Source organism: Festucalex cinctus, chromosome 3 (assembly GCF_051991245.1).
Source record: "Festucalex cinctus isolate MCC-2025b chromosome 3, RoL_Fcin_1.0, whole genome shotgun sequence".
Taxonomy (NCBI): domain Eukaryota; kingdom Metazoa; phylum Chordata; class Actinopteri; order Syngnathiformes; family Syngnathidae; genus Festucalex; species Festucalex cinctus.
The window spans coordinates 18733166-18755900 of record NC_135413.1 but is presented as its reverse complement, the minus strand read 5'-3'; the positions used below and the strand labels follow the sequence as shown (position 1 = coordinate 18755900).

The window sequence follows — 22735 nt, the reverse complement described above, 5'->3', positions numbered from 1 at the left end:
TGAGCTTGACACACACTGGCAAAAAAAATATTCTACATGTAAACGTTTATTATGCCATTTTCAAAGAAATTTTGCTTCCAATATGCCAGTACCCCAACGTGCCAGTACCCCAACGTGCCAGTACCCTAACGTGCAAGTACCCCAACGTGCAAGGACTCCAACGTGGCCCGGGCTGCGAGGGCCCTTTATAGCTGCTCGCAGCTCTAGTTGTTAATGCTTTTTCACAATTTGTGTGTGTTTTTTTTTTTCATTTACAGTCATTTCTTTCCATTAAAAATGACTTTTTATATACATTTTCTATTTCTGAAGATGAATCAGAGGATGCCCGTATGTCCCCAGTTGGACGAAGGGTTCGAGAGATACCGATGCACAAAGACCAAAAGAATAAAAAATAAACAAACCAAAAAGCACACTGTTAAAAAACACGCTGTAAAAAAAAAAATCCGCTAAACAACGAAAAGCCGCGAAAGATGAAACCACGATAAACGCGGGAACACTGTATAATACAAGTGTAAACACACAAATACATAAGTATGTTGTCCCCTGGTGTGCATGCCCTCACCTGGCATTGGCAGTAGTTGATTGTTGTCAGTAAACTAAAAGTGAAGCTAAATTGCAGCAGTTCTAATTGTTTTCACTGGATACAGAGAATATGACTGTTTGTCTTCAAAATTTGTATGTGTAACGGGCCTACGGTTGTTTGCGTTTAAATAACAGTTGCTTGATCGAAAATTACCACAGTAACAATCGTAATTTCTGGTAGCCCTTCTATCATTATTATGATTGTTATTAATTACACTACGATAACAATAGCGAAAGTAGTTCGATATAAAATCTCGTCTATTTTTTTGTCATCAAATTGAAGAAGTGCCGGCTGCCGGAACGCCAATGCTGGTGTAGTGCGTCTACCAAATTTCACAAACACGCTAAACTAGACTTGCACAGGCACGAAAATTAGGATGTGCCCATTTTTAGGCAGAGCACAGTCTACTTTCTGTGACCAGACTGGCAGATGTGCCGGGAATGTTGCAGCTGTTTCTGCTGGAGCGCCCAGGAGGCGCAACATGGCCCCAAACAAGGTAGACTAGACTTACAATGGCACCAAAATTGAAATGTGCATATTTTCTCCGAGCGCATATGCGCTCTCTACAAAAATAGAGCCCTGCATGCCCAGGGAGAGCACAATAGAGGGAAGACAAAACAAAACAGCACAAAGTAACACACAAATGAAAATATTCGTACACAACAGAATATGCACAACAAAGATAAGGTCAACGATTAGGCAAATCGCAAGGCGACATCATATGCACTATTACATTGTTTTTGTAATGATGAGGAACTGAAGAACAGGACATGTCAAAATGAAATCTTTAAAAAAACAATCCACTTGATATTAAAATAGCTCATTTAATTTTGCATTTGGTCAGCCTGGAATTAAACGTGCAAGGAATATTCGGATGGAGATTTTGAAGATTTAAAGCTCTGGCGTGAATTCCACAATTCCTCCAATCCAATTACCGTATTTTCCACACTATAAGGCGCACCAAAAAGCCTTCAATTTTTTCAAAAGCTGACCATGCGCCTTATAATCAGGTGCGCCTTATATATGGATCAATATTGAGCCGCAACAGGTCTCTCTGTCCAAGACGCTATCGTGACCCTGCACGATCAGTGACGCGCATGCGCAGAAGATCCCGCCATCTTGGATCGCTAGCTAATACGAATACTTTACCTCAGAGAAAATAATAAAACAGCTGTTTATTCATTTTGGGAGTGAATTGAGTTGTCAGAAAGCTGGTTTGTAATCTATTAATAAAGTTTGACTGACCTATCTGACTGTTTTGTTGACATTCCCTTTAGCGCAGCACCATCTAATGGATGCATAAAGTAACCCCAGCCTCTACTGTAGTGCCTTATATATGGAAAAAGTTTTAAAATATGTCATTTTTTTTCTTTTGTTTTTGTTTGTTTTTTAATAATTACATAAACTAAACTAAACCCTCTTTAACTATCTACTTTTCCTCTCCCTTCAGCCCTTGAATACCACAATCTCAACACATCCACTGCAACCCGGAGCTACTGGGTTATAACAGGTAAACTGCGCTCTAAAACTACTGTCATTGACATCCGACTACCTTTCCCTTCTGCTTTACATCCTTCCTCTTTTGTTGCATTTATTTTGTGTTGAGAAAAAAACAAAAAAAACGCAAAGCTAACACATTCATTCCCATGAAAACACTGTTGCCTGTTTGAATCACTAGAAAGCCTTACAATGTTGTCATGATGTTTTTGCAACACAATTCAGTACCTTCAATCGTTATAAATGGCTTTGAATGTTGAAGGTGGAGTCTGCCTCAGCAGATGCTATGGGTGAGATGTCAGCTTGCTTGAGCGTGGGCCTAGCGCAACCTCTCGACTTCATGCATTTTAACACGCAACGTGAACAAAAACAAATGCAAACCTACTCAGCATAACCAAATGGGACAGAGCCAAAAAAAAAAAAAAAAAAGTGATTTGTCCTAACAACCCTCCCCAACTCACCCAAGGGCTTTCTTGCGTGCTGGCTCACACTTTACAGTGCACAGCGTGTCTTTAGGTGCCCTGCCCTGTTTGTGCGAAAGAGCTATTGATGTTTAATTCACAGGTTGGGCAGAGGGAGAGATCGCTTCACATCACATCAGGGCCCAGTGTGAATGATGCTGAAGTGTGTTCCGGGCTGTACACACACTTAACTCTTGTTGGCTATGCACTCAGTCAGGAACAAGACGAAGGCATCTCCAGTAAATTTGGATTTATCCATTGATGCTTGCTTGTCCGTGTGTTTGCAAGTGTGCAGAACAGATACGGATATTTTTATGGTTAACTGCTTTGGGCATCAAATGGTGTAGAATTGCTATATAACAAAAAATAAAAATCAATTTACTATATTCTATGTCTACTCTGTGTCACATTTCCCCCCTCCTCTTCATTATTTCCTTTCTCCAGTGCTCATCACTTGGCTTGCATTGTCATTTTCATCACTTATTTTGTGCAACGTTCGCTCCCTTCTGTGCTTATTCAGTGGCCTTTATCCCCTAAACCCACATTTGTATTCTTGTGCTTTTGTATTCAGTGATCCAGGATGTGGACAGGTCTTCTTTGGAGGCCAACTATCAGAGCTTTGCCAGCTTGATGGAGCAACGGCTGGCTGAGCTTTTCCATGTGGCCGGTCGGCAGGGATCTCAAACTTTGCGATCCAGGCGTGCAACAACTGTAGGGGGCTACACTGTACAGGTGTGTGGGGGGATTTTATTTTTTTTTATTCTTGTGTGTATGCGTGCGTGCGCTGTCTTTTGTACATTATGGGGCCCATACGTACACGTTTTTCCTGGTTTAACTACCATCTTGGGGACCGACTTGATCTTGTGGGGACATTTTCAGACCTCTTTTTGAGGGTCAAGACTTGGTTTTAGAGGTTAGGTTTGAATTGGGTTTTGGTTGGGGTTAGGGTTAGGCAATCTTAAAGTTATCCCCACTATGATACAAAGACAAACGTGTGTGTGTGGGGGTGTGTGTGTGTCACTGCCTATATTGTCATCGAAAAGATGGATAATCACATTAACATTGTAATATGGACAAATTAGCGTATTGATTCTTACTGATTGAAGTAATTGGCATCATAAATGACCCAGGACAATCAAAATACTAGCTGGTACTTTTTTTTTTTCTTTTTTTTTTAGGGTGCAGGGGCAAAATGCTTTTTTTATACATTGGTATAGGTAGGTCGGTAGCTAGCTAACTAGCTAGCTAGCTAGCTAGATACTGTACTGTAGCTATGGATGGATGGATGGATGGATGGATGGATGGATGGATGGACGGATAGATAGATAGATAGATAGATAGATAGATGGATGGATGGATGGATGGATGGATGGACGGACGGACGGATGGACGGATGGACGGACGGATAGATAGATAGATAAATAGATAGATAGATAGATAGATAGATGGATGGATCGATAGACGGATAGATAGATGGATGGATGGACGGATAGATAGATAGATAGATAGATAGATAGATAGATAGATAGATAGATAGATAGATAGATAGATAGATAGATAGATAGATAGTTGGATGGATGGATGGGTAGATGGATGGATAGATGGATGGATCGATAGACAGATAGATAGATGGATGGATGGACAGATAGATAGATAGATAGATAGATGGATGGATGGACGGATAGATAGATAGATAGATAGATAGATAGATAGATAGATAGATAGATAGATGGATGGGTAGATGGATGGATCGATAGATAGATAGATGGATGGATGGATGGATGGACGGATAGGTAGATAGATAGATAGATAGATAGATAGATAGATGGACGGACGGACGGACGGACGGACGGACGGACAGACGGACAGACGGACAGACGGACAGACGGACAGACGGACAGACAGACAGACAGACAGACAGACAGACAGACAGACAGACAGACAGACAGACAGACAGACAGACAGACAGACAGACAGACAGACAGACGGATAGACGGATAGACGGATAGACGGATAGATGGATAGATGGATAGATAGATAGACAGACGGACGGATGGATGGATGGATGGATGGATGGATGGATAGATGGATGGATGGATAGATAGATAGATAGATAGATGGATGGATGGATAGATAGATAGATAGATAGATAGATAGATAGATAGATAGATAGATAGATAGATAGATAGATAGATAGATAGATAGATGGATGGACGGACGGATATATGGATAGATGGATAGATACATGGATGGATGGATGATGGACGGAAAAATACCCACACTGACATCTTGATCCATATTGGTTGTATGGATTGGTTTAATGTGTAAATGTCGGTGTAATGGTCGTACATCACATATTTTATTATGTTTGGATCCCAGGTAGAAAGCAAATTTGAACAGTCACAGTGTGAACCACCCAGCCAAAATCTCCCCACCCGTTCAAAGCTGGCGGATGAATCAAACGTGTAAATTACTTATTTTGTCAGCTCCATGTTGTGCAAATTAAGATAGGAATTGTTTCCTCCTGGGTGTTGTGCTTTACACACTCTCCAGCTTTTATGGGATGTCACAGATGACCGATTTTATAGCTACAGAGATAAAGGAGGGAGATGCTCACAGAGAGGGACATCCAGCAAATGACAAAGGGCCCTTCCTTTTATGACAAAATCGAATTGCCAGCCTTGCTAGAATCCAGTGGTTTACGTACAAGTTATATATACATAATTACATATACAATGATCTATCACTTCTAATGAAAATAAATGGCCACTTGAGTCTTCTTTTAGTATCTTTTAGTTTGTTATCTTGTAGCCATTCCAATTAAAAAAGAACCACCACTCCGAGTGTTGGTTTGTTCAGTCAAATTAAATGTGGAATGTGTCATTGTGGAATTATTATGAAGAAGATTGTCCTTTTGTTGTCGTTTCTCAGATGGTAAGCATGCGTCGGCTGCCTGGTCCCAAGAACCCGGCGGAGATGACGTATTACGCACAAATGAACGGAGCACCCATCAGCGGAACCACTGCGGCCAAGACACTGAGCAGTCTGGACTCTCAGACCATGGCGCTGACTCTGGGTTACTTCGTGCAAGTGCAAGCTGAACGTAAGCTTCTCTTCCATTTTATTCTTGTCACAGGCTTGGGAGGGTCACAATAAAAACGGATGATTGATTCGCGTTTTCATGTTCGGCTGTATTTCAATATAATTATTAATACTAATAATTAAACCAATTAATACTTGACTAATAACGGAGTCTAACCTGAAGTGAGTGAATTGATTCTGTAACGCTTGGTAGAAAACAAAACAACAGCAGATAAATGCTGTGTTTGCAACATACTGTTCATGAATACTACATGAAGAACATAAACAGATGGAGAGGAGAGGAGCTCAGTGCATCGTTCACAATGTCCCTCACGCTTGGCTTTGAGTAGCACAACTCAGAAACGATTAAGGACAAACCTAAGCAGCCCAAACTGTTTGCATTGCTACAGTGTGTCTTGACTGTAGCGAGGGTTCAGTTAAAGTTCATTCTAACTGAATCTGAAAGATGGTTCTCCAGATGATGAGCATGATAGCAATCCATACTACTTATTAGGTTATGGAATCCAAAATTAAAACTAAATACAATGGTGGTATATGATCAGCTCTTCAGCAAGCTCTGCATAAGCCTGATAACGATCCTGTTGATTGGAATCAGCTTGTGTTGGAAGAGGGAAACCTCCAAAACCTGCAAGACTCCAGATCCCGAGGACTGTGTTTGACCCTGGTCTATCAGATGCTATGGTACTGGTAACACAGGCTTGTTACTTTAGCATTGCCTGCATGTTCTCAATGGGGTTTAAGTCAGGACTTTGGGAAGGCCATTCTAAAACCCTATTACTAGCCTGATTTAGCCATTCCATTCCCACTTTTGATGTGTGGTTGAATCATTGTGCTGTTGAACACGCAGCCTTTGAGCTGATGATTTTGGAGGGAAAAAAGGAAGTTAATCCTCCTCCTTCATTATCCCATTTACTCTGTGTAAAGCACCAGTTCTATTGGCAGCAAAACAGCCCCACAGCATAATACTACCACCGCCATGCTTGACGGTAAACCAAACCTATTGCTGGACATTGTAGTCAAACAGCTCAATTTTTGTTTTGTCTGACCACATAACCTTCCTCCAGAAGTTTTTATCTTTGTCTATATGATCAGCAGCAATCACGCACGCAAACGCACGCACCCTACACACACACACACACACACACACAAAAAGAGCAATGATGATAAGACGTTGAATCGGTAAGACTACCGAATGAACAATTCTGAGCTCTTTAAAAAAAAAAAAAAAAAAAAAAAAAAAAGATCAGCAGCAATCTTCAGTTGAGCATTAACATTCAGAGCAAGAGCTTCCTTCTTGCACAGCAGCCTCTCAGTCCATTGCGATGCAAAAAACACGCTAGACGGTAGACACTAATTCTTGGCAGGTCTGCTTTTAGGTGATTCTCGGTCGATTCTACACCCTCCTGACCAATTTTCTCCGAGCAGCAGGTGATAGCTTGCATTTTCTTCCTGATCATGGTAACAATAAACAGTTCCATGCACTTTATACGTGCGAACAATTGCTTGCACTGTTTGTCTTGGGACCTGCAGATGCTTTGAAATGGCTCCAAGCAACTTTCCTGACTTGTTCAAGTCAATGATTTGTTTGTTTGTTTGTTTTGACACTGCTGAGCTCCTTTGACTGTCCATTGTTGCATTTGTGGGCATTGGTAGCCAATAAGCCCTATTTCAATGGCCTCAGAGAAGTCACAGACACCATAATCACACGCAAGAAGTTTGGAAGCTCATGTCATTGACAAACTTTCTAAGTCACCCAAACTGCTAAATCATGCTACTATATGTATATTTTTGACCAAGCAGATGTGGGCACTTTGTTCAGTTAACCAATAATAAAGTCATAAAAAAAAAAACATTTATGGATGGGTTTTTTTGTGATAAAGAATCATCTGTTCCAATCTATCAGAGAAAAACAAGAGTTGTAGAAATAACTGGTAACTCAGAAGAACCATGACATTATGTTCTTTACAAGTGTATGTAAATTTTTGATCACAACTGTATGTTATGCATGGCTGTTGGCATCTACTTTCAAATAGTACTGAGAACATAAAGTATAATAAATTGGGAATAGGAAATGATCAGACTGACTGGGAATATAAATAAATAAATAAATAAATAAATGAGGCATATATATATATATATATATATATATATATATCATTTTTATGCTGTTATACTGCAGTGTATTTTTTTAGTACCCACTTTTGAGGCAATTCTCATCTGAAAATGTTACCAGCTAACTATGTTGTTTGGCTCATTTGCCTTTTAACTCAACAGACTCAATCTTAACAATTATTCAAATTGAAATGCTTTTGATTTGTGTTTCAGGGAAATTGTGTTGTTCATGACTGCTGAATGTTGTTCTTGCTGAAGCATCTGAAGAGCACTTCATGTTCCCTCTCACCTATTTTTTTTTTTTTCTCCTCACTTCCAGAGAATCTATAATTAAGTAACTGGAGCATTACCAACAATCTGCCCTTCTCTTCTTGCGGAATGTCATGGGCCTCATTCACACTCCTTTCACACAATCCTGAAAAGCATCTGTATTCGGACACTTGAAGTCCTGCATTAAACACATCCATCTCAATACCTTCAGCAAACAGCAGCATTATACTTTTGCCATGCAGGCATTACTAGATTCCCTTTTCATGCACCGTTTAATTTGACTTCTAATACTCATTTCAATAACATACAAACACTTATTTACACACATACATGACGTCACTGCAGTCCTCCGGGGAGACTTTGGGTGAAATACGCACAAAGCTTTGGGCATTTGCAATTAATCTGACATGCATGTTTTTGGACATGATACAGGCTTCTCCTTGCCGAGATTCCTATACGGAACCCTCTGGCTGTGAAGCAGATGCGCGCCATGGCAAGCAGTAGATGCAAGATTTACAATAGTTTTGGATATTTAATTGTAGTTAGTTTTTATTTTATTTTGACTTGTGTGTGTTTTTTTTAAAATTTAGTTAATTTTTACTAGTTTTAGAGGAAGTTTGTTAATTTTTTTTAATTAGGTTTTTTTTTCTTTGTTTTATTAGTTTTGGTATTAATTTCATTTTATTTTTTAATATATGGAGTATTTATTGATTGCAAATTGAAAACAAAGGTCACTAACTATTGTGTAATTAAGTAAAGTATAGTGCGTCGGGTGTAGCTAACGAAGTAGCTAACAACATTCTCTTGGGTATTTTTGGATGTAGAATCCAAACATCTCATTAGTTTTTCTTCATATGCTCATATTGTAATTTGACATAAAAACAAGTGAAAGAACCCCCCCCCCCCCTTTTTTTTTTATTCTTAAAGAAAATCAGATTTTTGTACAATTGTAAGGCATATTGAAACAGTGTAGTGGTAGAAGAGTATTTGTATCTATTTGGAATACAATAATGAAGATAACAGATCACTTTAGTACTTTATAATGCCCGGTTAAGTAAAACCCCGCCTCTCCCCATGTGATTGTCGCTCCCCCTAGCGAGCTGATTGCAGTCTGCTGTTGGAGATCTGCGTTTGAGCACTCCTCTGAATGCAAGCCATCAATTCTTCAATAAACATTTGAAACAAAACGGCTCCTTGCCGCCTGAGATCGTGGAGAGGGAAGAAGAGAGAGGGAAAAAAAAAAACCCTGAGCTGGTCTTGAACCAGTGACTTGCTGCTTACAGAGGAAGAACACTAACCACTATACTATTTGTTCAGTTAGATTCAACAGTGCAAAAGTTTTACTTGTAGTTTACACAAGTGTCAGACAACCACGGGGGGATTTTAAGACAGCTTAAGACATCTACCATTGCAAATGTGAAGGATAATTGATTGCTTTGAATTCATTTAGACAGAATGTTTACTGATAAAGACTACATTTGTCACTATCCCATGGAGGTCTCGGAGAAAGTGGGTGTGCATTTAGTCCGCAGAGGCGGCATGGGGGTGGGTCTGCACCTAACTCATTCACTGCCTTTGACAAGTATACTTGTCAATTGTATTTTTTAGAGCGTGGCTAAATGGGGGCGAATCTGAGCATGCTCCACTGTAAATATCAAACTTGGAAACAACTTTACTGATGCCCAACCACCGGTAGATGACATCATTGCCCCATTTTATACAAAATAAACACAGTTTCAGAGTCCATGGGAGAAATGGCTGTATTTTGGCAAACCTACATTTTTCTACTGTCAATTATAAAAGAATGGGACGGGGCAAAAAGTAGGGAGTCTATTCTGTTATGTGGTAGATTCGGTTTATTTATAATTATTGAATGTAATATCACGTGAGTATTGACAATTTTAAAATTTTCTAAAATGACTGGCAGTGAATGAGTCTAATGACGTCATAAAGTGAGCAACCTCTCAGGTTGGGAGGGGCTGGTGCTTGGAGAGCAGAATGACCTAGAATTTCTCGGAAAGAGGTGAATGGAGGAAAACACCTTAGCATTTTAACATGACTAAAAGCTAAAAAAAAAAAAAAGTTCATTTTTCATGTTGCCGTCCCTTTAAATATAATAACCTTGGTAGACACATAACCACAACAATTTACTTTGCACTTGCATAAAACAAGCATCATGCGAGATGTTTCTTTTTTTTTTTTTTTTTTTTTTTTTTTTTTTTTAAGAGCTCAGAATTGTTCATTCGGTAGTCTTACCAATTCAACGTCTTATCATCATTGCTCTTTTTTTTTTTTTTTTTTTTTTTCTTTTTGTGTGTGTGTGTGATGTTTCTTTGTCACCAGTTGAAAGGCTGGTTGATTCTGCTGCTGCCTTGCCTGTTTGATCTTAGTCCAGTTTCAAATGCTAATGACGACTCGTAATTTGTGTGCAGCTGTGGTGAAGATGCCGCAGAGCAACTTGTGGATCATGGCTGTCCTCACACCTCTGTTCTTGCTGATGGTGGTAATCGGCATGGTGGTTTTCATTCTATGTAAGAGGAACAGGGTCATCTTCAAAGCTGGTGCCTTCAGGACATTCAAAAGCCGTTCCAAGGTAAGTCAGCCTCATCTTCATTTGCCAGCTGTTATTTCCAAATCCCCCCTCCCTCTAAAAATCATGAAGCCATTCTGGGGGTGGTTGATAGCACTCACAATGTTTTATCATCACCACTATAACATGCTCCAGTAACCAATTCCTAAATATTGCATAACTCGGATGTGTGACATCACACTAAGAAGTGATTGTGTTAAGTTGTCCCTTCAGGACAGGAAAATTGAATCCCATCTGTGTGGGTCTTGGCTCGTTTATTTTTCTCACTGCCCAATAGCCCTTGGTCAGTGCTAATCATGCATGTTGCAAAGACTAATGAGCAGAGAGGAGAAGAGCAAGGATCACTGCACTGAAAGGAAACCTTTGGGTTATATTCGCCCTTTAAAATTGTACCATTCAAAGACGTTCATTCGAGGTTAAATAAAATGCCATTATTTCAAATGTGCATAGATTTTACTTGCTAGTTTGACTCTACGCACTGTACAATGCACAACTGACAACGATATCCTAACTTCACGATACGATATTATCACGATATGAAGGTCACGATACAATGATTATCACGATATTGTGGGGGGTTGGCGATATTTTAAAAAAGATCACAATATTGTAAAAAAAAAAAAAAAAAAAAAAAAAAATCTCATACTAAAAAAAAAGCACAATATATATACAATCTCTAATACCAATAATGAGGCACTTACTTGCTAATGCAAGCACACATTGAGAAAATTAGGTTCCCCTTCATCTGACAATTACCATAGATTGTAAAAATAGAAGGCCAAAACATCCCTAATGAAAATTTAATTGCTCTAATAAACTAGCCACTAGAGGGTGATAGAACTGCACAAGTGGAAATCAACCTGACTTATTTTTAACAGATGTGGTCCTTTTAAATATTGTGAACATGACGACGACGATATTGTGACAGTTTTAATATCACGATATCACGATATTGCCCTTATCGTGACATCCCTAGTTATTTCATCTCCTCTATGACACCGAATGAATGAAATATCACATTTGAATTTTTATTTCAGGCTCATAAACAGGATGTTAGAGCCATACCATAAATAACAAGTTACTTTTACCAAATCCTAATACCCATTTTGTTTTTTCACTTCTGTACAAAGTTTCTCACAATTTAAAACAGTTTAAGTACCTTAATAATCAAACGTATCTGAAATTCTTTGATCAAAGGATTGGAGAGTACCGATAGCAGGTATCGGCATCTGTGTGATCTTCTTGTTAAAATTTCTTCACATTCGAGAATGTGCTGGTTAGCAGAAACTGAAAACTATCATGTCTAAGTTATGTCAAGATTTTGACATGGTAGTTTTTTCCCCTTCATCCCTTTCACCTAACCTCTGTATTTTCAGTTTGATTCTGTCTCAATTTGTGTTAACCCCTTCCTGACGGTTTCGCTTGAACTCTTTCCTGTTCAGACCTCATATCGCCGGGAGGGCAGTTACCACCACCAGGTAGTGTCTGAGATTTAGGATTAGTTGATGTTATTATCATTTCATGAATGTACTGTTATGTTGCGCTGCTTTTGTTGCTGCTGGGTGAAATCATGCATGTGGCTGCTGTTTCATTGACATGAATTGATCCATCGCCGTCACAGGCAGATGACCAGCAGGTGCAAAAGATGTGAAGTGGCCATGAGGAAATGTAAAAGTGACTGTAATAGGGCTATAAAATTGCCTGTTCCTTATTTGTCTTTCTCAAGATTTAAAGTTATGGGGTTAGTGTCAACTGGCTGGGTTAAACACGGCCTCTGTAAAAGTAGCCTAATGGGTTTAATTCTGACCGCAGGCAGCCATTTTTTACAGACGCTCATAAACATGAACAACAGAAGCGAAGCTTAATACCTATGCTCTAAATGTCCATAAATAATGATGCAAATTTGTGCCACCAGCCTAGACTCATTTGCACCTATTTGTCGTTTCACTCCTTCCTTTCCTTTTTATTTTATTCTCCCTTGGCTTCAGCTAATGCTCCTAATTCAAGACTTTTTCCTAGAAGGTCCATTTAATTGTGTCCAATAAATTAAGTAGCCCCGAAAGGAATGTTTTAGCAGGTTGCACATAAAAGCTAAGCTAAAAAGTTCCAAATTGAGAGGCTCTTTATTTATTCTTTGAAAGTAGCGCTCTGCAACATATTTATGTCAATATTTCTTACCCTCATCGCTCAAATGACAAAGTGAAAGGTGAGACAAGACTGGTAAATGATTTACAGTAAGAGTAAGGAATACTTTAGATTGGTGAGGGGTTTCTCCCTCCAGCTCCATCTTCTGTAATGAAGTGTAATAATCCATTGGGGTAAATAGAAACTGTCATGTCATGTGCGTCAAAACATCAAGACAGTAAGCAGAAGTTTGGCTACTGTAGCCGACAAACACACACAGAAACATTCAGAGTTCATAGTTGACGTCTTTCTAGTTAGCGTGCTAAAGTCAGTGCACCATTATTTTACAGTAAAAGTATTCCCAATTGTTGTTAATGATATTTCTTTTGTGTTTCACAATACATTGCAGTGCAATGTAGTATTTAGAAATTCTGTAAGGCTCTACTCATCGCCAATGCACAGTCGCGCTTACTTTCCTACATTCTCAAACAGGAACTTGCATGAATATTTCACACAGGGATTTGGTTCAGGAAGAGCTAGTGGCAAGTTAAAATTAAACACCGACAGTTGATTAAAAATTCAGATTATTTGCACGAGTAATAATCTTTTCGTAGAACAATTTCACTGTGGGAAATCATCAGGTCCCTCACAGCTGGAACGGGCGACTGCTAGTATTTTATCATGGCATCAAGAGAGGGAATCAGAGTGATGACTTGTATGTGTTTATAACACTTGCCTCACCCGGTCACACCAGATAGTGACTGGCTTTCTGGTTGACTGTACTTTATTTTATTTTCAGGTCTTGATTTCTTTTCATTGTAATCATGTACTATACCTTAAATAGCAGCACGGTGACGACAAGTTAGCACATCTGCATGACAATTCTGAGGTTGGCTGTTCAAATCCGGGCTTTGGCATTCCTGTGTGGAGGATCTCACAGAATTTAGGTCAGCGGCAAGGATACACTCTGGACTGATCCCAATCAATCACAAGACTGACACGTTGGGGCAGATATGCATTTCCTTGCTTGTTTATTTAGTTATATATTTAAGGATCCCAATTAATCTCTACCAGTGCGTGTTCCCAGATAGAACATGGCGAGAGTTGTGACTTTTTTACCTCTCGTCTCATTTTTCACTCCCGTAGACCTCGGAGCGCTTATTGAGTGAATACCGACAGGCCTTTCCCAACCCATCTCTCTCTTTGGTCATTGTTTTTCATGTATCTTGAGCCCGTTAAGTGTAATTTTGTTGCTATATACCTGTGCATGTGCAATGACAATAAATATGATTATAATTCTGATACACATGTTTGATGGGGATCTCGGTTATAATGAACATTTTGTTGTTTGACACAGCTTGTCACAGGAAGAGTATCAGAGCAGCTGCAGCTGTGGCAGTGTTGGACTTAAATCAATATGGCTGCTGGGGGGGGGGGGGGGGGGGGTCATCTGCTGCACCTCATCCAGTGAGTTAAAATTGCACTGGAGGAGAAGTGCCTCTTTGATGGCGCAAGTAAGGAATGCAAGAACTTTTAATGCAGTAGTGCTGATGCTCAGTATCTCTGTTATTTAATATAGAGCCTTTCAGAAATGCTGGCCCATCTTTTCTTTTGGTGCACAAACGCAAGGAGGTAAAGTTAATTTAGAAGGATGCACAGTGTGATAAAAAGAGACAGACCTTCCAGTGAAAAATACAGCAGAAATGTCAGGTGTCTTTTTCAAGGTTATGACCATCCATTATGTCATTATAAGAATCCATACTGTGTAATGCATGACAGCTTTTACCCATCAGTCACTCAATAATGCATCAATAGTTGGCAGTGTTCTGTGCTTAATAGGAAGCAAGCTCATAAGCACGTCATAACATAATGGCATCCCATGTTAATGTGTTATATTATTATTATTATTATTATTTTTTTACTATATCGCTAAGTCATCATCGACCACAATCTGTTCGGAGATGCTGGTTGACCTCTAATTTGTTATGAATTAGAATAGATCGGAAATTGTACGAAATTAATCAGTTTTGTTGTCAAACATTTTTTTCTGTTGACTGTAATTGAAGTGTAAAAGCAAATGCTGTTAATAGTAACATATAAACAGGTACCGTAAAACCCACAACTGGGGGAATGTGTTTTGGGCAGATGAAACAACAAATGAGCTTTTTAGCAATGGCAAATGAGAAGAAAAAAGTAAAAAAAAAAAAATAATAATACGACAAAAGGAGCACTGCGCCTTCCGTGAAAAATGGAAGAGGCTTGAGCATGTTCTGACACTGAATTGCTGCATCTTGCACAGGGTGTCTTTAAAGTGTGAAATCTCAGGTTTAGCAAGGAATTCTGGAACTAAAACAAAACCTTCCTGTATGAAAGGTGTGAAATATGCAGTCTGGAGAAGGCACTCTTTAAACCTGAGACAGCTGCAGCTCAGAAGGAGTAGGCCAAAAATAATGTCATCAGATGTTGTCTCATTAATGCTTACAGGAAACAGTTGCATGCCAAAAGCTTTTTTTATTTTTTTATTTTTTTATTTTTTTATTGTATGTATGTGTGTGTTGGACAAAAATAAAGCAATGCCTGATTTTAAATGGTTAATTTAAAGTAATTTTTCATTTATTCAACTGACAATTCATTTGTCAGTTTCAAGTCATTTCATTGACCATTATTATTATTATTATTATTATTATTATTATTATTATTAATTAAATCAATCAATCAATAAATACATTGGAGAACTGTATCAACAAAGTTTATACAAGCTTTTACTGTGGTGATGATAGTGATTATGTGCCACTTTTTGGAAGTTAAGAGTGATAACACAGATGTTTTATAGATTTTTTTTTCTTTGTTTTTGCTTTAAAGCAATAGACCATCCATCCATCCATCCATTTTCTTGACCGCTTATTCCTCACAAGGGTCGCGGGGGCTGCTGGCGCCTATCTCAGCTGGCTCTGGGCAGTAGGCGGGGGACACCCTGGACTGGTTGCCAACCAATCGCAGGGCACAGCAATAGACCACTTAAAATTAATTTTCCCGCATTCAATTAGGCATTGCGTATCAAAATAAAAGTGCAAATATTGCTGGCATCTTATTCCCTGATGTTTTTTCAAACTGATTAAGTACCAAAATAAGAACATACCCTGGGTAGCACCGTCATCCAGTCACGTGGTCATGATGATGTATCCGGTGCTTAAACAGCAGCTACCTTTGTTCGTTCATTTGATTGGCGAGTTTGCTGACGTAATGGGCAAGAAAAATGCTGTTTTCTATTGCCAAAAATACTGTGCTAATTCTGATCGGCGTAATCTTCTATATGTCAGGTTTCATGTCCTTCCTTCGCGGGGTGGGTAGCCGATAGCCCATACACGCCCGTGCAAGCCGTTGAAGTCACAGGACGGCCATCTTGCTCCTCCCATATCACGAGCAGACTACTATATAAACTATACGGTATGGTGTAGATGCCACGGACTTCCGACTTCCCGGTTTCACACATCATGTGCCAATTTATGGGTAAAATATTTTTTGTAAAATGTTCTTTTATTAACTCATTTGCTCCCAATAACTTATAAATACGTTTTTTTTTTAAATGTGGTAAGTGTCCCAAAGACGTATTTATACGTTTTGTTTTGTTTTTTATGCTAGACTATACAGAAGGCTTTGATGCAGCCTCTCAACTGCAAAGAACGGTTGCAGAAATGGTAGTTATTACACAAACAGCCAGCAGGTGGCAGCAGAGCAAAGGAGATCAACCGGGGCCATGTTGAAAAAAGCTCAATTAGTTTCAATTCTAAATAGATTTGTGAAAATAGATTAAATTTAGCTCTATTCTAATGGTAATTGCTGCAAAACAGAAACAGATAGAAATACAGTTTCTGATGAAAGAAGAGACTTTAATCTTTCTTTTGATAGGTTCCATGTTTTTATAGCAATAGAACACAATATTGTGTGGGCCTTTCAAAATCAGTCAAAATCCAGTAACACAGCTGGGAGCGAACGGGATTGCTTTTGTGAAAATGACTTTGAGTGAATGAGTTAAAAATGCCTTCTTTTTAATCTGGTTATTATTATCCAGTTTTCTTAAACTTTCATTTTGTTGAATGGTAGTGGCATTTGCATTATTTTTAAGGCCAAATTTAACTTCCCTCCTCCCTTTTTTCTGCCCACTGCTTGTTCACGTCATAAACACACAAAGCGCTACTCCCTCGCAACCTGTGAAAAGCAAGAAGCCTCAAGCAAATTAATGTTTACACTCTCTATGTATTTTTCACACAAAAAAGGCACAACTGTCATCATACAACACTTAAGCTGGTCGAGTGCAAACACACACTCAACCCAGAACTGTATATTCATGCCCGTTGTGAGTGCTCTCATCAATGTGTGCATGTGTCTACATGAGTATGTATCAATTTCCCTGACACTCAGCCACGTGTTTTAAGGCTGGCTTATGGCACAGTGGTGTGTATTACGGATGAATTATTAACAATGCTGTCAGCCTGATGCCCACGCTGCCTAACCTCACATGCACTCCGGATTTAGTATGCATCATCAAATACATTAGGCAGCCCATTTTAGACTGGCTCGAAATAGAAAAAGAGAGGCAAAAAAATCTGGGAGTCGTCTGCTTTGTTGTGCAACATAAAAATGATCTGACGGGCCTTTTCTCTCTGCTGTAAGTGCAGAGAAATGTAGCAGAGCAAAGAAAGTGTCTACGCATTAGAGGTTTTAGGAAAATGCGTGTCCTCCTCTTTGTTCTCTTAAAGCCCTCATACCTGACTTCCTGTGCGCTGTGTTAGTAAAGCATTATGCTGTTTCCATTATTTGATTATGTCTGCCATGGCATCTGGGAGCTTTGAGCAGGAGGTCCATTCAATTACCCTTTTATGGCATTGAAATAGCACTATACTTTGAAGTTTTTCTACTTACGTAGGCATGTATACGTCATATTAAGTCCCTCTTTTTTTTTTCTTCTTCAATTTAATTCGGCTCCATTTTTTGACTTACTTGCTTTTTCTCTTCCAGTCTGTTCACTGCCACTATTTCTTTCCACAGTCATGTATTTATTGTAGATATTGGTTTTGCTATTCCCACTGCTGTGCTTAACCAGTAGTGTAATCTTTTATTTGTCTTGAAGGGGGAAACGTTCCTATTTGTTCTTGATTTTGGGAATGCATGCTTATAAATGACTTTTTTTCCCCCGAACAAACAAGGAAAAAGAAGAGCAAATGGGCTCAATGGTAATCGGGAAGCGATCCAGTTATTGATGACAGATTATACATATAAATCATGCAGACTCTTCTGTTCCAAATGGCTAAATTTTACCACAAATCTTGGATGTGTTCATTGACATTTATCCTATTTCTCCATGCTTGTCTTTTCGTCATGCCTAACAGAGTTTCTGAGCGAGAGTGCACTCTCAAGTGGAGTGCTCTCTGCTCTCATATCTAAGAAATCCACTCGGGAACGTGACATTTCAGCATATTTCCAGAGCGTTTGCAAATGTGTGCAAGTTGGAGCTGATAAGAAAACTTGTGCACGATCCTCTTTTAGTGATTAATTCCAATGACATTCAGAACTCCTTGATAATGACATCCAATATCAAGAAAATCATAAGCACGTATATGACCATTTGTTTGCATTTCCTTTTGCTTTATCTCTATAAATGTGTTCACTTCTTCCTTGCTTGTAAATGTTCATTTTTGCTTCAAAAAGAAATTACATACATCAACTTTATTCATAGTCAAGATTGGTTCAAAACTGTAATTGGCAGATTTGGTTATTCAAGCCAGTAGTAGAACTCATCACCCGAACAATGAAAAATGAACTGTACATCTCAGATAGTAGCCATCAAATTACAAAAATGGTCAATCAACCATTTTTCAAACAATAATGACGAAAGGTTGCGTATGCTGCTAACTAGCTACCTTACCTTTGCATGCATGAACATTAAACGTTCATTTACAGGACAGTGATCTACTGAATGCTGTGCTAAATGCTTTTTCCATTATACATTCAACATTCATCAGGTTGAAAAACTGTTGTTTGCTGTTGTTGAACAGCATGTTTGTGTTGTATATCTGTGTGCTTTATGTCCTGAAAAAATAATAATAATAACATTTTGTCATGCCGTTTATATTCGTCAAAAACTTGCATTTGACTCTCGGTTCACTTTCTTTGTCAGCCTGTTCAGGGCTTTGACTACGCCAAGAAACACATGGGTCGAACTGGAGACGAGACCATCTCTTTAAACAAGGACACTTTAGTCCTGGGACTGCCTGTGCGAGACGCCCCGCTGTCAATGTCATTGGATAAGAAGGTGTACCAGGATGGCACTGCCAACAAGAGGCCACCATCTGCTGACATACACAAAGGAGGGTAAGATAACAACTGTCCTATGATACACACGCACTGTTCTCAGCTTGATGTGCTATGCTGGAACAGCTGCTATTGTCACCCAACAATGCAATTACAAAAGCCAGAGCCTTTCAGCAGAAGCACACATGAGTGTTTGCTAAGACCGGGTGAAGCCTTGAGATGAATCAGACAGATTGATGTGATCGCACGATAAGTCCAGTGTTAACAAGTGGCTGTCTGCACACACTTACAGCAGAACACATGCATTTGCTGGATTTAAATGTTATCAGATCATTAACTTTTCACAGGTGGTTACTGTGACAGGCTGCTTGTGTAAGTCTGTGTGTGTTTACCAGTTACAGTTTGGGCAGGAGAAAATCAGTCTGGGTAAAGGGCATCGACTCACTTTGTCTTCCTTGCCTGCTTGCCCATAGAACCCACTGGGCATGTGTGTAGATTGGATGTTATGAAAATAACACTGTGTTTACCCTCGAAGGAATAACAGTTGTTCGCAGTTGCTTTGATACATTTCCCAGATTAGAATAGAAATTCTCATAACTACTTGTTAAATCTTCACTTCATGTCCATTGTTCCCATTAAAAAAGACTTTTCCGTTTATTTGAACAATTTCAATTTGTCTGCTGTTTATGACATTATCTCTTTTACTGCCACACGTTATCAAAACGTTATCATTCACGCCATCCTTGAAAACATTCTACTTCATCAGATTTCGTCATGTTTCATTGTAATTTGGCAGCCCATTGAAGAGATACAATGCTGCCATCTGGTGGCCATAGTTAGTGAGTGTTTTCGATTCTACAACCCATTGACCAGGCAGCCCTGCACTTAGATGTTGCACTGCCCATTGCTTAAAAAAACAAAACAAAACAAAACAAAAAAAACGTAGTTGACGTCATCTAACGTTTATGGCGGTATACAACGTGATTTTATTAATCGTGATTAAACGTTTTTGGCAGTCAAAGCGTTATGAATTATCATTATCGTTATAATGGGTCTCTATTGAATTGTTTCACCCCCACAACATTTTGGCTTTAGTTCATCGTATAAGTCCTTACATGCAACAAGTTGTCATGTCAAGCACATTTGTATACATTTTCATTAAGCCCAATTCACACTGTCTGAGGAACGGATGCGGTGCGTTTTCCGTCCGGACGCCGCAAGGATAGAACACATTCAAGTCTATGTGTCAATTCACACCAGCTGCGGTGTGATGCGTCTGCGGTGAGGAACGACCGCGGCGATGTGGAAGGTTTCCACAAGTTCTATTTTTTCCGGACGCTGCATGCAAATTTTCATGATGCTGAAAAAATGACACGAGCCGGACAGGAAGTCGGGCGTCTCGCATCAAGGTAAATCCGATATATTTCAAAATAAAACAGTTTGCAAACTTGTTTTTTGGGGAGGGAGGTTAGCTAGATACATAGCATAGCATAACATGAGTTGGACAATTAAGACAAGAAATGAGCTCACATAAATTAAACGTGACTAAATAACACTATTTAAACAGAAAACGTACTTACCCATGGTAGAAACTAGTCCCAGAAACGATGTCCAAAAAGCATATCGATGTGACAACAGGCAAATGTGGCTATTGTTTACAAAATAGGACTCTATATACATTGTTGTTATCGTGTGAACTCAACTCTCCAGCGCGAACCCCACGTGATCTTGTGGTCCGGCGGGTGCAGATTTCCGGACACGCAAAGCACGCGGTGTGAATTGCAGTCAGTCCTTGCAGAAGTCGTGCAGAAGTCGTACGGAAAACGCACCACGTCCTTTCCGCAGGCAGTGTGAATTGGGCTTTACACTTTTATTTGATTAACAGGTAAATTTTGGTTATCTTTAATGAAGCGGAATCAACCAGTTTTCTAAAATGGTTCAACGCAAGAAAATATATTTATTGTGATGTGGATGACAAAAGCAAAGGAAAACTGTAATTCCTACAGTACTGCATGTATATTTTCCCAAGGCAGAGTGTATTAGTTCACTTTTCTACCTTTTTTCTTTTTTTACTTTACATTATGCAGTGTTGTCTTTTCCTTTATGTATTGCAATGACATGATCGATCAACAAATTACAGCGCAAACAGTAAATGTGAATCTTGTCCAGTCTCTTATGCAATCAATTTTCCAGATACACTAAGGCATAACTTACAATTCAGAATCATTCCTATGACAATGTAAGCTGCAGTTTATATCGTAACATCGGAGTACACTGTTATATTGACAACATAATGAAGCAGTTCAAGCGTTTCATGCAAATACAATGACACAAAGACTTTTCTTGACTTGACTAGTCTGTAACATCCATTCATCCATCCAATATCTATCCCACTATTCCTGATTAGGATCGTGGGTGTGCTCAACCCAATCACAGGTGACTTTTGGACAAAAGAGTACACTCGGAGGTAGTTGCCATTTGTACCTCTAGGGAATTGAAATACTTCAATTAACCTAACTTGCACGTTTTTAGAATACCTGGAGAAAACACACGCATGTATAGGGAGAACCTGCATGCCCGAGGTCCAAGTTGAGATTTATACATCTTAAATTCAAACCTCTGAAATCTGGGTAAACCTTTTAATGATACATGTATTTATTTTTGAATGAATGGCGACTAAATTATTACTTTGAAAAGAATATCACCTCATCACTCAGTATATGATATGAAGAGTTGACGCTGTAGACGAAACAAAAGAAACACTGCCGCCTCTTCACATTTTACCATTTGATTCAAAAGCATCATTCATTTCAGTGATCTTAAGATCTTCGGTAATAATTTAAATGCGACACCACTCACTATTTTATTTTTTTTTTAAATCTTCTTCTACATCCTATTTTCTTTTTCTGCTATACCGCACTTACATTTTTATCATTTATCATACTGCCTCTACAGAGCACCAGAGTGGGCTTATGCTTTGGTTTTCAAAATTACCTTGGGCTCTTCTTTGTGGAGTTCTATCCGTGCTTGCATAATAATCTGGCTTCCTCCCACATTCGGAAAACATTCAGGATTGGGTAATTGCAGATTTGAATATAGCTGAAATTAGAAGCCGGAATAATTAAATTAAAAAAAAAATACATACATCTAAATAAATAAATCAATAAATAAATAAATACATAATTGTTGATATTTGCCCTGCATTTGATAAGTAACCAGTCCAGGGTGTTACCCCGCTTGTCGCCCAAAACCAATTATAGGTTCAGCGTCAACTCACAAGCGACCCTCATGAGGACAAGCAGTAGAGAAAATAGATGGCTTTTTGCGGGATGAAAACCATTCACTGTAGAATGTAGTTAAGAAAGCAGCATGCTCTGATGAATACAGAAAATTCTAAGGTAATGCTAGCTAAAGTTTTCTACATTTCCTTATATTAAAATACAGTCCAACACTTCCCCACCTTCACTTTTGCTCTTTCCTAAAGGAAGCCTCAAATGAGATGCGTTTTGCCTCCTTACACAAATGCAAATTGAAAAACAGGCACACAAATCAGTCTCATATTTACACACCACTAAACGAAAATGCATCGGAGTGGGATTAGTCGTGCTTTGCCCCTTGAGGATAATAAACACATGTATATTTATAACCTTGGCTTTCGCCATGCCGGAGGGAGAGGAACAATGA

The 22735-nt window shown here is 39.0% G+C and overlaps 1 protein-coding gene across 3 annotated transcripts in view; it reads left to right on the top strand.

Annotated features, from left to right (window-relative positions):
* kiaa1549la (KIAA1549-like a) overlaps positions 1-22735 on the top strand; it is a 97664-nt gene that overhangs the window by 52871 nt on the left and 22058 nt on the right. For 2 of the 3 annotated variants that reach the window (XM_077516392.1, XM_077516391.1), the window contains exons 8-13: positions 2034-2093; positions 3113-3273; positions 5473-5644; positions 10458-10618; positions 12058-12093; positions 18918-19111. In XM_077516392.1, coding sequence (XP_077372518.1) covers positions 2034-2093; positions 3113-3273; positions 5473-5644; positions 10458-10618; positions 12058-12093; positions 18918-19111 — 784 coding nt within the window. The remainder of the gene's footprint in view (positions 1-2033; positions 2094-3112; positions 3274-5472; positions 5645-10457; positions 10619-12057; positions 12094-18917; positions 19112-22735) is intronic. The other variant, XM_077516394.1, reaches the window with a different exon arrangement.